The sequence below is a fragment of the Podarcis cretensis genome, assembly GCF_951804945.1.
Source record: "Podarcis cretensis genome assembly, chromosome: 10".
Lineage (NCBI taxonomy): Eukaryota > Metazoa > Chordata > Lepidosauria > Squamata > Lacertidae > Podarcis > Podarcis cretensis.
This window is the reverse complement of record NC_137179.1, coordinates 11,709,318-11,726,022: the sequence shown is the minus strand read 5'-3', so window position 1 is coordinate 11,726,022 and position 16,705 is coordinate 11,709,318. Positions and strand designations below refer to the sequence as shown.

Below are 16,705 nucleotides of genomic sequence, written 5' to 3'. Positions count from 1 at the left end.
AATGGATGTTGTTTTGAGTCAAGATCTATTGTTTTGTTTAGGGCCATAGTTTTTGAGTTGTTGTTGTTTAATTAAGTGCTATTAAAAGTGGAAATTTTCAAAATTCAAACTTCCATTGTGACAGCATTCTTTATTATATAGCTTCATCCTTACCAAACATTCCCCTCCCCCCCGGATAAATTGAGTTTTGGGATGGTCAAATATGCATCTTCACATTGCCAGTCAACAGTCATGGAACAAACTGCATATTGCTGCTCAGATTTTTTGGGTTATTTCGTTTGGAAAAACATGAGATAAAAGGGAACATGATAGAGGGGAATAAAATTATGGATGTTGTGGATAGTGAAGTTTTTCTCACTCATAGTCTCACATACTAGAACCTGCAGATCTTTGTTGAAGTTGAATTGTAGAAGATTCAGGAGAGAGAAAAGTAAAGGGGATAAGACTAATGACGCCAGGATGATTATATGCTGCCCCTAGGAGTGCAGGCAGAATGACTCTGTATATTGTATTTTTTCATATAAAAATTATATGCTGCTTAATCAGAAAACTGTCTAATAAAATAATCAAAAAGTATAGATAAAATAATCAATAAAGGACAGATAAAAATAAACAAAACTGTTAAAGAATCACCCCAATAGATAAATTAAACACAGATAAAATCAGCAAAATCAGTTGCTAGGGAGTAAGAGTGAGAAAATATATATGGTTGGCTAGTGTGAAATGAGATGCTGCACCAGATCGGTGTCTGTGTGTGTGTGTGTGTGTGTGTTGGTAGTCTTTTGTAATATGATGCCCTGTGTGAGGCTCAAATTTGGTGCCCCCAAATAGATCTTCTTAGTTATGGACCTTCTCAATTTTATGCCCCTCAGTTTGGCGCCCTGTTTCTCCCTAACCATCTTCCCAGTTTGAAACAAGAAGGTATTAACAATGAGATGGCAGAAAGACCACGCTTGATTTTCCATCTTGTGTAGCTATTAACAGCTTGGGGGGATGTTGTTTGAACAGTGGAAACGGCATGTGAGAAAGGGATAAATCTTTCTTCCTCTAATGCTCATTGGGCTCCCATGTTTGTTTTTATGTTCAACCTCCCCACCAGACATTGGGTGATCTGATCCTAGGTCTTGAACGTCATATTCAGTTAGGCCCTAAAAAGTCAGGCACAGTTGTTTTGGTTTGTAACTAGCATTTTTGGGTTGTAGGTACAGTGGGAGAGTTTGAGTATGCTGAAATTATATAATTGTTGAGTTGGAATTGTTGAGTTGCCAAGGGTCATCTATTCCAACCCCCTGAAATGCAACAATATTTGTGACCAACGTGGGGCTCAAACCCACGACCCTGAGATTAAGAGTCTCATGCTCTGCCAACTGAGCTATCCAGGCAAGGAAGCAGCATTGCTGGCCGATGATTCTCAAGGTTCTGTGTGGAACAGTCTTGCATGTGAAATACCAATCGGGAGTCTACAAAAATGCATTGGCTCTGCTTTGCCTTTCGATAGGCAGGGGTAGGAGGGTGCTAGAAACTATTTCCCCACAGTTATAGTTCATGTGTAGGCTGTGCTCAATTCTAGGGAACGTTTTCGCATGCTGGTCCATACTTTGTAACCTGTAGGATTGTTTACTTGAATGCCCTTGAAGGCGAATTTGGTGGAGCTGCTGGCTCTTCTTCTAAGCTGTAGGAAGGCAATTCTGTACACACTTACCTGGGAGTAAGTCCAGCTGAAATGAATGAGACCTGCTTTTGAGTAGACTTATCCTTCCATCACTATCAGTTCTTCACATTTGTGGGGTTTTTTCCTGCCTACAAGTGCTGGTGTTTGATCAGATATAATGAGTGTGCTGCTACGGCCAGTTCCTCAGTGTTTACATTTCCAGTTTTGCTGCTATTCACTAGATGTCACTGCCTGTCCACATCCTATAAGAGCAGCAGCAAATATAATGATGTAGGTTTGGCCCTTCTAGATTCCCACAAATGTTTAGGGCAATACCACTGGGTTATATACAGTATATATTTTAGCGTATAATAGGTTTAGCTAGCAAAGAGGTAGTGGCGATGAGTAACATGTGCATTTGGACATTTTCATAAAAGATGGAGCTTTGAAAAAGAGGGTTCCATTTTAATTCTATAGACTTACAGTAATACCTCGGGTTACAGCCGCTTCAGGTTGCGTTTTTTTGGGTTACGGACTGCCGAAACCCGGAAGTACCGGAATGGGTTACTTCTGGGTTTCGGTGGTCGTGCATGCGCAGAAGCGCCAAATCACAACCGCGTGCACAGACACACAGCTGAGGGTTGCGAACGCTGCGGGTTGCGAATGTGCATCCCGCACGGATCACGTTCGCAACCCGAGCGTCCACTGGATAAGCTTATAAGCCTATTCATTTTTTTATTCATTTGTCAGGCTTAACAAATAGAATAAAATCCATGAGATGAGCTTACAGCCATGAGGCAGTCTGGACTGCAGCTAGCCATTCAGCAGGTTTTGACACCCCTCCCCTCAATGCCATAATGTTTGTCATCACTGGTGATACATCTTCTCACTTTTTTCCTGTGAGTATGGATAGGTGTACAGGCCATTGCCTTTCTCTAAAATTACAGCAATCTGTTGATCAGAGTTTACACCCCAAAGCAGGCCTTTTCCATGTGCAATCTATAGTAATACACAAACAAAAGTTCAGACACAGAATAAGTTTATTATGGTATATGGCAAACATCAGACACTTTAAACTGTTCTCTGGTGTCCAAAAAATGGCTTCATATTTAGTAAGAAAAATAGTCTTTCTCCTTAATATAGCCTTTACATTGTAAAAGGAACATGTTTTGATAACAATCTTGGCTTTCAGGAAATTTTTGCTCTGTGCTCAAGGAATTCCCATTTCCCCTCTTCCCTGTAGTAAGTCCATTTTTTCTAAGTTTCATGGATAGATTAAATATACCATACAAAAAAAAAAATCATTTGGCATGGAGGAATTTAAAACTTTGCATCCCCTTTATTTTAGATTTAACAAAAATAAAATCCAGACCCTAGAAACTCTTTGCTTTTAATCCCTCGATATTATTTTTTTTTACAGACAAAAGTATCCTTTCAGTAGTTTTATTTAAGAACTCACGCACTAAATAGATATAAGACACATCCAATATTGTGTTCCTGATAGCAAGTGCATAGATTTTGTTAAGATTTTTGTTCCCCACTTCGAGAGCATGTTTCATGGTCAAAAGAAGGGATATTTCCCAGTGATTGTGCTAGAGCATATATATATGAGAGAGAGAGAGAGAGAGAGAGAGAGAGAGAGAGAGAGAGGAATAGGGAGGAGTAAGAATAGGCAGGTAGGAAGGAAAAGATAGAACGAAAGAAAAGCATAGGAGAAGGAGGGGGAAGGAAACAAACAGGACACAGCAAAGTTGTGAAATCACAACAGAGAATGAAGAACAAAAACAGCCAAACCAGCAGTACAGTCGATTCCTGATAAGTGAATAACCTGATTGCTTGTACACAATGCTTTATTCACTTATCAGGAATGAAACACAGTACACTGTTTTTTCCATAGCCTGATACCTAAGGACCACCAAATTGGGTTGTGTGTTTTTTTGTAATAAAAAAAACATTAACACTCACTCCAGCGAGGTATTCAGAAATCTTTTGGACTTTGAAATAAAGCTCCTATGGTGTGAGAGAGATATACTAGTGGCATAGCCCTTTGCTGTTAAGACCACAAAGAGGTTTGCCACTGCCATCAGTTGGATATGGATTGCAGCCTATGTGAAGCACAAGCGTACCTGAATTGTAGGTGGAGACACAGATACCTTCTAAATACTAGAAGGGCTGCCCTTACATCTTCCCCTCTGAAAAAACAAACCACTTTGTTCTTGTAGACGTTCTTGTAACACTAAAGCCTAAATTCTGAAGGGCTAATGGAATATGGAAACACTGTAATATCAAACATACAGCGGCTGCCATCTCAAAATGGCTCATCTACAGGAGCAAAGGAATCTCAGGTTGTTTGGGGTCCTTGTGCATATTAGCAAAGTGGAACTAGGAACTGGGAGCGCTAGAAGACCCTAGAGCTGCCACTCATGACTGTGGATTGAACGATGTGTTGTGTATGGGGTGGGGATTACCAAGACACTGGTTTCCCCATGAGGCAAATGTGGGGGTAGAAGAGTACTTGGAGGGCAGAAATTGGGTGGGTAGGAAGGTGATGCTGAATGCCTCCCTCTGCTGCTATTTTGGTGAGATGGAGCGTGGTTCTACCCACCGCCTTTGAATCAGGCCCCTTGCGGCTTGCATAACCCACCAAGCCCAATATAGACCACCAGCTCTGTAGGGTGACCCAACAGGAAGTCAAGAATAGGTCTACCCTTTTTCAACTTTCCTGAGGTAACAGAGAGATACGCCCCCACTGTTTGCCACTTTGAATGGTATTAGGCAAACAATGAGCTTTATAAACGCCTGAATTAATAATAATAATAATAATTGGAGTCCCTGACTCTTCAAAGGGTTCCTGAGCCTCCCCAACCTCTGCTTCATCATCTGAATGTTCCAGGCAAGATGTTGAAGTGACTTCAGCAGTTGTTGTACCATGGCAACTAACTCATTGCTATAACTAGCCCATGGAGGTGATTATGATTTACATTTCACAAATGTAAAGGTGCAGCTGAGAGACAATGAATGGCTTGGCAAAGGCCACCAAGTAGTAGAGGTGGAATGTGGACCTAAATGTCCCATGTGTCGGCCATTGCATCCTATTGATTCCAATCACCCCCTGTTTCATTTTTTAAAATGAATAATAATAATAATAATAATAATACTAAAGATGCTTGCATCTTTTACACTGAAATAAAATGATTGTCAGCACTTATCACAATTAAGGCTCATGAAACTGACCTGGGAAGATGAGTTCATTCCCAGCCATTCTTGTTTCTATTTTTACTTTTTAACAAGAGTGTCTACTTTCTTGTGACATAGCAGGCACACTGTTGCATCATGGGATATGGTCCCATGATGCAGCTGTACAGATGAGGTACTTGGAAAACAGAACCAGGGGCTGGGGCTGTGGGAAGCAGGCACCAGTGAAGCCATGTGAAAGGCAGCAGGAACAGCCCCCCCCCCAGGACAGCTCTTCCCCCAACAATTTGCGCCGCTTTCGAAACCCACAGACATAGAAGCTTGCAGAACAAGCTCCTCAGAACAGGGGGGTCATGGGGGGGGGAGTTGCCAGAACCGTGAGAGAAGAGCTTCCATTGAACAATGTTTCTATTCTGAAGAGGTTGCCATTTTGGATTGTGTGTGACCGGCTCACACAAGTCAAGACCAGAAAATAAAAGTCACAAGGGAAGTCTGGACTCCATCTTATAAGAGCACTTTTAAATGGCCTTCAATTCCTGAGTTTGGGAAAAAGGAATGTATGTATGGCTTGAATCCCAGAAAGCATGGGGTAGAACTTTCTCTATCTGCAGAACCCCTCCCCAACTTGATAAATTTGAATCTCTGATCGGTCGAATCAATAACGACAACAACAGCAACAACAACAGAAATCCCACCCGGGTCAGTGGTATCGATGAAATGGAGACAGAATTTATAAGAGCACTGGGCGGAATCAAGATTGCACCAGCGACAAGCCTGCTTGCAGCTTGTTTTCGCGGTAGTTTGTTTTCTCTGATAAAAAGAGAAAATTGTGGGCCAACCAGCCACTTGGCACCCAGGAGGGTAATAAATATTGTAATAATCACTTTTCTCCTTAGAAATTTGTGCCGTTTCATTATCCATAGCGTACCATGTATGCCAAGATCAAAATAATCCCGTTCGGCACCTATGGCGATGCGCTTTATTTTATTGTTGACTTTCACTAGCTTTCTCTGAGCTCACATGCCTCTGGGTGTCTCTAACAAGATTGTTCACCTGGTGGCTTTTGGCTCAGGCTCTCCTACCTGTAGTTAAAACATTATTACTTCTGAGAAACAGTGGGCTAATTCCATATGCTGCCAGAGAACACAGAACTTCTGGAAGAAATCCCAATATTTTCCACATTCTACTCCCATCAAGCAACTTTTTGGTAGTAAACTTAATATGCTCCTGAAAAACAGAAACATGTAACTTTTCAGCCATTAATCAGAGGAAAACTTTACTTATGATTTTTGGTTTTTGTGTATAAAACACATGTGATTTTCTAAAAACTATGACTAAAAAGGCATCTCCAATGTGACTTCAGGCAAGCAATTAAATAATCTTATATTATAAAAATGATTAAAAGCAGGGAATTGGGGGGGGGGTAGAGAGCAAGAAGTTGGAGGTAAAATAGATCAAGGGTATCTACAAATCTGCATTCACTCTCCAATCAGATGTTCACTTAGGTGGAATCGACTGTATCTTTTGTACACGACAAATAGAAGAAAAAAAATCAACAGGGACGTGAAACAGTGAGGTGTGCAGATGTATTACCAACACGGAATGACCACCAACATTACAACACACAGAGAGAAAGAGAGACAAGTATTAGGAAAATGGTTTAATATTGGAGACAGAAGCAAAAAACTGCATCACACAATAACATACGTTACAAAAATAAGTTTGACTGTTTCAACTACACGGTTATGTCCACAATGAAGACAGAAGAATCAGAAAAAACTTTTGATCTAAACAGCAAAAAAGCAAACCCCTACTTTTTTTTTAACTAATACATTTATCCACATAAAGTGACTGTGTACTCCTAAATTCTAATTTATCTTTATATTGTGTAACAGCACAATACAGAATAAAAAGTGAAACTTACCGCTTGCTTTAAAGACAAAATTCTAAACACTAAATATAAGCAAAGGGAAAGAATTAAACCAAGCCAAAGTTTGTTTGTTTTTTTAAATTCTCTTAAACAAAACCAACTTTCTTTCTACCAACTGGAAATCAAACTTGAAAATCAGCCATGATCTGGAGGCCCACAAGAGTAAGCCACAAAAATTTCCATATTATTTTTTTTTTAAATCTCCAGTATAAAAAGTTCCACTGGTACAAAATGCATAAGTACAATCAAGTTTTAGAAATAGGAAAGCCTGTGGTTTGTGTGTTGTTGTTTTCTTTTTGGCTCAAATTCCATCAAACAGCAAAATCCAAATTCATCAACGAAACAGAAACAATACTCAAATGGTCTTACAAGTTTCCCACTACTTTGCAGTAACTTTGGCTTTTCTCTGACAAAATTTCAAAAGGAAACCAAGGGGCACAGCCCGTTTGCGCCACAGATACAGCACCGTGCCACCCATGCGCAGAGTGCTCCCGTGGGGATCAACAGAACCCTGTTTCCTTCTTCAAATATCTGTCTGTACACAGCACGACAGGGTGGTTGGGGAAATGCGAGGCGTGTGTCCTGGACACGCATCCCTTCCCAGACCCACCTGGTTTTGATGGGCTTCTTTTGCACACAAGTAACTTCCCCCGGACAATGAGGGAAGGCCAATAGTGCGCATGGATGTGCGTAAACCATGGAGAGAAGGAAACAGAGCTTTGTTGATCCGATGGGACTCTTCTGTATATGGGCGCTGCACCCAGAGAGCAAATGGATTGTGTCACAAGGTCCAGACATTCTCAACTAAAAGAGAGTTATTCATAATCTACAAACAACATGTTCTCACAGCACAACACCCCGCCCACCCACCCACCCTCCGGTACACAGGGTTACTTTTTTGTTTTGTTTTGTTATGACATCATTCAGAAAGATAATGAAAACTACAGCTTTTTTTAAAAAAACAAAACTCTTTTTTTGTTTGTTTGTTAATCAGCACTTAAGTTAATAAGAACAGAAACAGTAAAATGATTCCAGAGAGTAGTACAAGCCAAGGAATAATAATAACCCCTATGGTGAAAGAAAGATGAACTTGTTACTCCTTTGAAAAATGGCAATTTTGCTGAAATTGGTTGATTTTGGTTGGAAAACTACTTCTTTGTGCTTTTGGAGTTTGGTTTTTGTAAAGCAAATTCCCCTCGTTCAAATAATTTTCCTTCCTCTGCTGTAAAGCTCTTTGCACTCTTGCAGCTTCCCCCCCCCCCCCAGCATTTGATATTTTAGGAGTGACAGATAACCTATGCGGGATCAGAAAAAGCAAAAAAAAAAGGGGGGGAGTGTGTGGAGCACGCGTGCAAGTGTGAATACTGTGTACAGTTAAAGAGCTTCACTGGCTGGTTTTCCTTGTGGCAGTTTCCCCCTGTCAAAGAGGCAAACCCAGGGCTGGCCCAAGACATTTTAGTGCCTGAAGTGTACCACAAAATGGCACCACTTCCCCTCCAGGGAAGAAGGGGCTGAGTGAAGATCTACGTCGAGGACAAGGGAATAAAGATCTACATTGGGACCTGCTGCCCCTGTGGAGTCTGCCATCTGAGGCAGTTGCCTCATCTTGTCTCATGGCTGGGCCGGCCCTAGGCAAGCTGCTTTTAAAACGTTATAGCAACTTACCTCTTTGACCACAGGAATGTCAAGGGAAACAGTCAGCAAAGCTCCAGATCTGTTGATGCTTCTTTCCCTGTCATATACATCTCCCTTCTTTCGATCTCTGCCTTTGTCACTACGGAACTGGTCTAGGCCTGTGAAATTCTTTTAGTTAAGTTCAAGATTTCCCTCCATTGCAAACGAGTGTTGCTTGAAAAATAGCTAGCAATGGGGGCAGGGAACACCTGCCGCAGTTGACACATGCAAATTGACAAGGAGATCTAGAGTTCTTTGGGTTTGGCACCGGCTGGTTGCGTGGCAAAGGATCAGTAGCTGGGTGGCTCACACTGGGTGGAATCCGTTGTGCATGGCTGCCATTTTAATGGGGCTTGTATGGGGCTTTGGTGCAAGTCCCATTGAAATGAATGGGGGGGGGAGTGTCCTCACTGAGTTTTTCTACACGAAAGGGATCCGAAGAGTTTGAAATAAAAGCACAATTATTTGGGAAATTTAAATGCCGAACAACAATATGTCCTGGAAAGACATATTATGATGATCCTATATTGTGGATCGGTATACATGTGATAATCCAGTAGGCAAAAATTGCTGCAAGAAGTACAAAATAGCCCTCAAAGGGTTTAGGAAGGCCCCAGCAGTAGTAAAAACATATGAGAATAACACAGAACATTATCTATAAGTGCGTGTGCTAGAAACCTTTTTTATTTTTTTATTTTTTTTGCATCACTTGGATTCTAGTCCTTTCCATCCCAGGGCTTCTCTATAAAACAATCATTTGAAAGCAAAGAAGGGGTGTGTGATCATTATTTTGTATTTTTGAAAGATACTTTACAAGGGGGATTTTGGGGGCAGGGGAAAAGCAAGGGAAGGTTTGACTGAAGTAGGAACAGACAATGGGGAATGATTATGGCACTTTCATCAGTAGCTTATAGGGCTGCTGACATATTTTGGCCTGGAAAGGGGATGATCTGCCAGAATAGAAGACCCAAATTTGGTTTAGGAATAGGAATGTTATCCGATCCAAAGTAAAAATAAAAAAAAGCCATGAAGGGTGTTATCAGCATCTTTTCTTGTTTTCAGTTTCCTGGGCTCTTTCCTGCAAACACTCAGGATTCGCAGAATCCCTCTCTTCTCTCTATGAAAACAGTTTCTCCATAGTGAATGTTTGCAGGGCTGTGCCCGTATATTGTCGCGACAGAGAATAAGGGATACAAAATAGGTAAGGCAAAGATACCTTTACGTTGGACCACTTTCTGTTGATGTAGCATGCAAGCTTCTGAGTTACGCAGAATGCTTCCATCTAGCAAAATGGAACACTGTGGTGATAAGTTAGGCAAATGTAACGTTTCATTTCAGAGAGATACACAGAGAAAGTGCCACCTGTGCTTGCTACTGCACTAAATCAAATACGTGACGCGTTAAGGGCGGGTAGGAAGTCCTACACCAGACTTCCTCTTCCTCGGCCCTCCAGATGTTCTTGGCCCACAACTCCCATGATCCCTAGCTAGCAGGACCAGTGGTCAGGGATGATAGGAACTGTAGTCTCAAAACATCTGGAGGGCCGAGGTTGAGGAAGCCTGTCCTATACTGAACTGTTAAGGACACAAGCCAGGAAGCTTTGATTCGCTGTAGCTACTCTCCATATGGCCGTTGCATGTTCAGGAATGTTTGCCTGCTCTTCACACCTCGCATGTGCATTGTGGGGAACACCAGCATGGATGCAGCAAACCTGTCGTCTACGGAGTGCGTGCACTGATAAGACCTAACTGACGGCAGCTCCCGGTTGCATTTGCAAACACCAGCACATAGATGTGACGTGCGATTGCAGTGACACGCCTGCGTGACGCCAGCGCAACGACCCTGACCGATTATCAACCCACGAAGCAGAGCGTCCAGGCATGCCCGGAGGCTTCCATTTGTCTAGCAGAACTTCTGCCCTTGCTCTGAACCACCGTCCCCCTCTCTGACACTTTCCGTGTCGACTCCCCTGAGTTCAAAAAGTGATATGCCATGCCGGGTGGGAAGGGGAGAGACTCTCATTAAAAGAAAATCCGAAGTGCTTACCATTCTCCCACCCAGTTGTGCTTGCAAGTTATAAAAACAAATAACTTCAGAGCAAGGCAGAAGTACTTGCTGGATACCTGGAGATGGTTCAAGGGTTGTTTTGGTCTGTGGTCCAAGGCATTTTGGAATGAGGGGGTCATCGGCGTACCTCTTAGGACACCATGTTTTAAAGTTTTGTGCTTTGCTTGGATAATATATATGCACTGGCTGGTTAGTACATAACTGAGCCTCTTTTCCTTCTCCCCTGCTGGTGTGCCATCATACCCTCCAACGACCTGCTGCTCAAAATCAAAAGGCTCGTCTTTTTAGTCCTGAGCTCCTGTGGGAGCCAGCTGAACTCGTGCCAGAATGCCGGACCAAAAAACCAGGACATTCCAAGATCCAGGATGGCTTCCATAATTCTGGGTTGAGGGGTTGAATGGAATGCCTTGTGACTTGTTTATTACAATTATTTCTGTCATGCCTTTCTGGATACAGACCCCTCCAATACATAGATCTAACGGACCCGATCCAGTCCAGGCTACCTGCACTAAGAGTGCAAACAGCTTGTTTGCTGTGGATACATCTGAGCCTATGAAAGTGGGTGGTTCGTGTGCCTGGTTTGTTCCCAAGACTAGCTGAGTGACTGCAAGATTTTTCCCTTCTACCTTTCAAAGAGTTTTGCAGCAATTCAAAAGTTTGCACGCTCCATCATCAACAGAAATCAGGTCAGCAAATGATATTGCCCCACCTACTTTGCATCCATTAAATCTGCATCAATATATGACGGACAATTCAAAGCATTACGACATGTGTAAACCTCATCCATGAAAGTAGTTTTTTTTATTATCTGCAGTGCACAATGAAGATTCATCCAGGAAGTTCTAGTGCATTGGATTTAAGCAAAAGTTTATTTTATTTCATTACAAAAATATGTTTTCCCCCTTAATGATTTCAAATGGTGGGTTTACCTCTCCTACCTAGGAGTGGTCATACAATACATAATTAAAGAATTTATTTTATTTTATTAATACTGAGTAGCATATTCCAGCAGCATATTAAAAGCTCTTTTAAGAAAAGACAAAAAAACCCCAAAGGCCTAAAAAGGAGATCTACAGTTACTATTTTTAAATATTTTCTTTTTAGTTATAGATACAGAAGAAATTTAGACAGCAGTAAAATATTATTATTATTATTATTATTATTATTTTGTCCTTCAGGTCTGCCCTGTGCATTTTTCTGATTTCAACCATGTATTAAATAAACCACAAAAAGTAAGTATATATATATTTATAGCTATAGATATATATATATATATGTATATATAAAAATAAACAGCAAAATGGTGAATGTATAAAAGTATTAACACTCAAGACAGCTCTGGGTGGAAAGGGTTAAAAGTTCAAAACTTTCTCACCTTAGAGGTTTCCATACATTATGAAGAAATTACATTGTGAGGTTTGCTTTCACAGCGTTGATGTGCAGAGTGGTTAGAAAAGTGAAACATGGGCACTTATACAATGTTTTACAAAAAACACCCAAGAGAAATAACAAACAACAACAACTTCAGGCAACAAGACCACAGGATAGCAAGTTAACAAACTTTTTAACCTCTTTTTCCTTTAAATATTAGGGATTCATACAAAACACATAGTAAAATACCCATGTTATCAAATTACTTCACACAAGAAACACACTGAAGCTCTAGGAAGAAAAGTACCTTTGGAATTTGGCACTGAAGATTTTTTCACTGATTTCTTTTTTATTATTATTATTTCTTTAAAAGAAAAAAAAAACTGATCACATTTTGCTGAACACAAACACATCTAAATTGTCCACAATAATAATTTTTAAAAAAATATGACACCAATGCGTCACAGAAGCCAACACAAACTTAGTCTGGAATAGTTTTATTTTCCACATGAAAACTTATTTTTTTTTTTTTAATTTTAAGCAAACAACTTTTTCCGTTTTTTGAAATTCGTTTTTTTTTGTCGATATTGTGTTCAAGTAAAAACCAATTTCAAACCTGTTGCTTATAAACACAGAACACTTAAAGACCGTAAGACCCATGATGAAACCACAACTGAATTCACAGAAGCACCAATGAAACAACAGCTAACAGTAGCCTTTCTCCTGTACATTGAAACAGTATAAAATATAGGTAATTTTCATGTGCATTAATTCATGGATTGTCTAACTTGTGAGTCAGTTCAGCAAAAGGTGACGGAAATAGGTAGCATTTGCCCTAAAACAGGGTAAATTTTTTTGTTTTGTTATACTAATCTACAAAAAGTGGTTCTATATATATATTCTTAATGAGAAAGTGAGCCACCTAAAATGGCCTTATCAAAAAACTTTACACTGCCTGAAAAATGTAAAAACTATTACAGACCTCTAGAGACTTAAAATCAGACAGTTCTTCATTTCAAACTGTTTTGGAAGTAGTCTGTTAGAAACCAACATTCTGTCTCTGGACACATATTGCTATTGTCATCAATGACCAGCCAGAATGCCAATCTCTGTATAATACTTTCAAGTCTGGTTTTTTTTTTTTTATTTGAACACAAAAAGAAAAGGGGGAAAAAAAGGAAAAAAAGGAACAACTAAAAAACCCTAACAAAACATTTTGCCACAGGTTGTGTGTGTGTCTTTTTTTTTTAATTTAAATAATCCTATTATTAATTTGACTAGTAATAAATTTTGATCTTGCATAAATGCAGCAATGCTTTTCACATTGACTTCCCAGAATTCGTATAGCTAGATGAGGTCACATGCAAATTTCAAAGGTTCAAACTATAGATCAAAGGTCAGTAGGAGAACCAAATTATGATGTGAGGTCAGAAAGACATCAGAAACAATGACGGGACGATGAAACTTTTTTTTTATATATATAGACGCCACAGGGACATGCTAGGCAAACGATGAGCTAACGAGCATGAAGATGTCTAGGGAAAAACAAGGAAGAGGAAAAAAAGTTACGGAGAGTCTATGCAGCAGAAACAAAATCATTTTTTTAAAAAATGGGTGCAGGAGAAAACTAATGCAAATCTTGCATCATCAGAATATCAGCCATTCACGCAGTTTGCATTAACGGTACACTTGGCCAACAACGACGGCACAATGAAGGACCCCCCCAAAAGGAATCCATCTGAAAAGGAGTTAGAGAAGATGGATTCCTGTTTTATTTGGGGGGAGGGGGAAAGAATAAAGAACCAGTTTCAACAAATGCAACGTAAGGGGGGTGCTGTGTTGGAGTGGGTTGGGGGAAGGAGAGGGAAAGAGAGAGGAGAATAGTCCGAGACAACTAAACTTTAAACTAGATAATGGAAACTACGAACAGGTTAACCAGACAAAATACAAACAGGAGGATAAAAAAGCATGTAGGATGTAGAATTCAACGGTGAAAAAGCACCCATTGTTGGCACAGATACTCCAGAGACTACTTCAAAAGGATCTAGCTAGCAGAGAGAGCTGCTCTTTAGGTATCCAATAAGTTAACAATAGGCAATAAATAACTTCCATTATTTCTGAGGCAGTAAAAATTTTTGTATAAAAATAGAAATGCTTTTTACAAATAAAATTTACAGGCCTGTGGCTTTCTTTTGTTATCTATTATTATTATTAAATTTTTTTTTTATCTTTCAAGAAACATCAAGTATTGTCACTCTTTTTATTTATTTATTCTAAACCCTGTAGCTTTAGAAACGGATCTCTAAGTCTTTTTTTTTTTTACACTAAAACTCTAAAAAACAAATCCCCTAAGGACTTAAAAAAAAGAAGAAGAAGAAAGAAGAAAAGAAAGAAAGAAAGAAAAACCGCAAGTGAAATATATAAAGATGACCAGTGTTTTAAACAGGATAATATAACATCACGTCAATCTGAAACTCTTTTAAGAACAAAAAATAGTCAAGCCCCTTTAATAAAAATTGAACTGAAGTAAATGTAAATAATTGGTGTTGTTTCTAAATTAGTTCCTCTCCTGGCACAGGGCCATTGATAGTAGCCTATTAACTGCTGGTGCCATTTGGATAAGTCTAGGTTCAGACGTTTGCCCGCTTTCATTATCCCCATCAAAAGTATTAAGGACACCCAGGCTGAGAAAGTTAAGCTGCAACATTTGTTCTCTCGAAAATTTTGATTCTTTTAAAGATTTTGGAGGGTGTGTGTTTATGTGTGTTATCCTTGTCAGGTTGGTTTTTTTTCTTTTTTCTTTTTCAAGTCAAGTTTCAAATTCAAATAAAGTAATACTGTTCAGTTAGGTTAGCCAAGTTTCCCTTATAGCAGGTGGGGACAATGGAAGCAAGTATTGTGGAAAAAAAACACACAGCTGTCTCTTGGCGGTGGTTGGCAATGTGTTCTTATGTTCTTTCTCAACCTCCCCAAGGGATGATGGGTTTTGCTCAAGGGACTTACCCTAAGAAATCTAAATTAATAGCAGTAAGCTTCTGGGGTAATGATCAGTAAGGTTTGCTGTCGTTTTTGGAGCGCTTCAGCTGAACTTTCAAGCGTTTCATCCCAATCTGAAAGCCGTTCATAGCCTGTATAGCAGCTTGTGCAGAGACAGGATTGTCATAGCTAACAAAACCTGCAATACACAAAACGGGTTGGGGAGAAAAAGGCATAAATGTCAGCAAAAAGCAACGACAACAACTGCTATAAAGTGCTTTTACTGTATAGGGAATAGGGATATTCGTTGTATATATTTATGGTTGCATTTCAATTTGGGCAGCCCCATTTATCTCCTTTTTGACTGGTTACTGTTTCGTTCTTTTTTCATTTGTTTCATTTTGTTTTGATTATGATGGAAACTCAGCCCGCCTTCTGATGCCTATAACTTTGGTGCTTGGTTTTAATCTGTTAACTTAAGGAAGTCCACAGAATCAGTTTGGTTTCTCCTCCTACCTCCTTTGTCCCGAAGAAACTTATTTGGAGAGTCAGAGAGGGCTCCCCATGAACAATACGGAACTGGCCATTGGGCACTTCTGGGAGGGTGGGTAAACACCAGAAACTGGGCTTGGATCCTAAGATAATTTAAGGAAATTTGTTAACCTTCTGCTAGTCACATGCCAAATACAGAACCAAGTTACACTGAGGCAGCATACATTTAAGTGTGAATAGCGCATTGATATTTTTTCCACAGCAATTCTAAAATGCTGTGTCTTAAAGTTATGGGTCTTTTGTAACAATGGACCTTTTCCTGATGTACTTACAATTATTATCTTTCTAGTACGGTAGCCTGTATCCTAGTAAACATAAATTTGACAAAGTATTTCATGAGGTATCATTGCTTGGGGAGGCTGCCTGTGTGGTTTAGAAACCTAGAAGATCAGGGTGGGGATCTAAGTCACCCAGGAGGTTCCCACTTCAGAAATAGCATGAGAGCAATCAGATGGAGATGTGTGGCAACAGATCCCATTCCAATCATGTTGCCCCTGTTAGAATTCCTGCTCCGTGATTGCAGTCATGGGATTGTTGTCTATCACATGACGGTGTATGTTTTGACTCCACAGAGTGGGAAGTGACGGAGACAGGATGTTTGTGTTACTGTGTTCCGTGAAGTGGGACTATTGTCCTTTGTCCTTTTTATCTTTGCTGTCTGATGCTAGAGAGAGAGGGAGCCATGTTGCAGTGCTCCGTGTGTGTTTATATGTAAATAAAGTAGATTAGCCAAAATGCTGAGTTGCTGGGGTTCTGTCACGTGCATGATGCACAAACTCTGCGGATCCTTAAGTGTGCTGGTGTCGGTTGGCATCGGTCGCTGTGATGTTTGGGCTGACGAAAGCTTATGAAGCTCCCGAACGATCGACCAGGAGGGAGAGAACATGCCAGTTGGGCATGTGTCTCTGCCAGGGTCCTACTTGAGTGTAGGCTGAACTCCTGACAGCCCCTTCATGTCAGCAACCCATGCAGAGAGCTGTTTATTACTAAAAGAACAGTAAGTTCCTGTAGGAAACCCTCCTTTCAAGGAAACCAGCTTTCTAAAAGGGTCTCCCTAGACCTACTTCATACTGCCCAGGGAAGTGGGGAGTGGACCCTCCAAGTGTCCCGATTTCCCAGGGGCAGTCCCAGAATTACAGAAGCCACCCCAATGTTTTCTGGTTTTGATTCCTCAATCCTGTAAGTTAGGCAGAGAGGCTGCAATTGGCTCAAGGCGACCAGTGTAGATGTGTATAGGACATCTATGTGTGCGGTGAGATCAAACGCAGGAGAAGTTTCCTGGTATAGAA

General features: G+C 40.3%; 1 protein-coding gene and 1 long non-coding RNA gene across 31 annotated transcripts in view; one reads left to right on the top strand and one right to left on the bottom strand.

Annotated features, from left to right (window-relative positions):
- Positions 1 to 2,390: 2,390 nt before the first annotated feature.
- LOC307225334 lies at positions 2,391 to 14,291 on the top strand. Its single transcript, XR_013842900.1, has 2 exons — positions 2,391 to 11,749; positions 13,373 to 14,291. It is a non-coding gene; the product is annotated as an uncharacterized lncRNA (long non-coding RNA).
- The window catches only part of CELF2 (CUGBP Elav-like family member 2), a 561,934-nt gene continuing 551,720 nt past the window's right edge, over positions 6,492 to 16,705 (bottom strand). For 29 of the 30 annotated variants that reach the window (XM_079992647.1, XM_079992627.1, XM_079992629.1 and 26 more), the window contains one exon: positions 6,492 to 15,063. In XM_079992647.1, coding sequence (XP_079848773.1) covers positions 14,936 to 15,063 — 128 coding nt within the window. In that variant the 3' untranslated portion in view covers positions 6,492 to 14,935. The remainder of the gene's footprint in view (positions 15,064 to 16,705) is intronic. The other variant, XM_079992633.1, reaches the window with a different exon arrangement.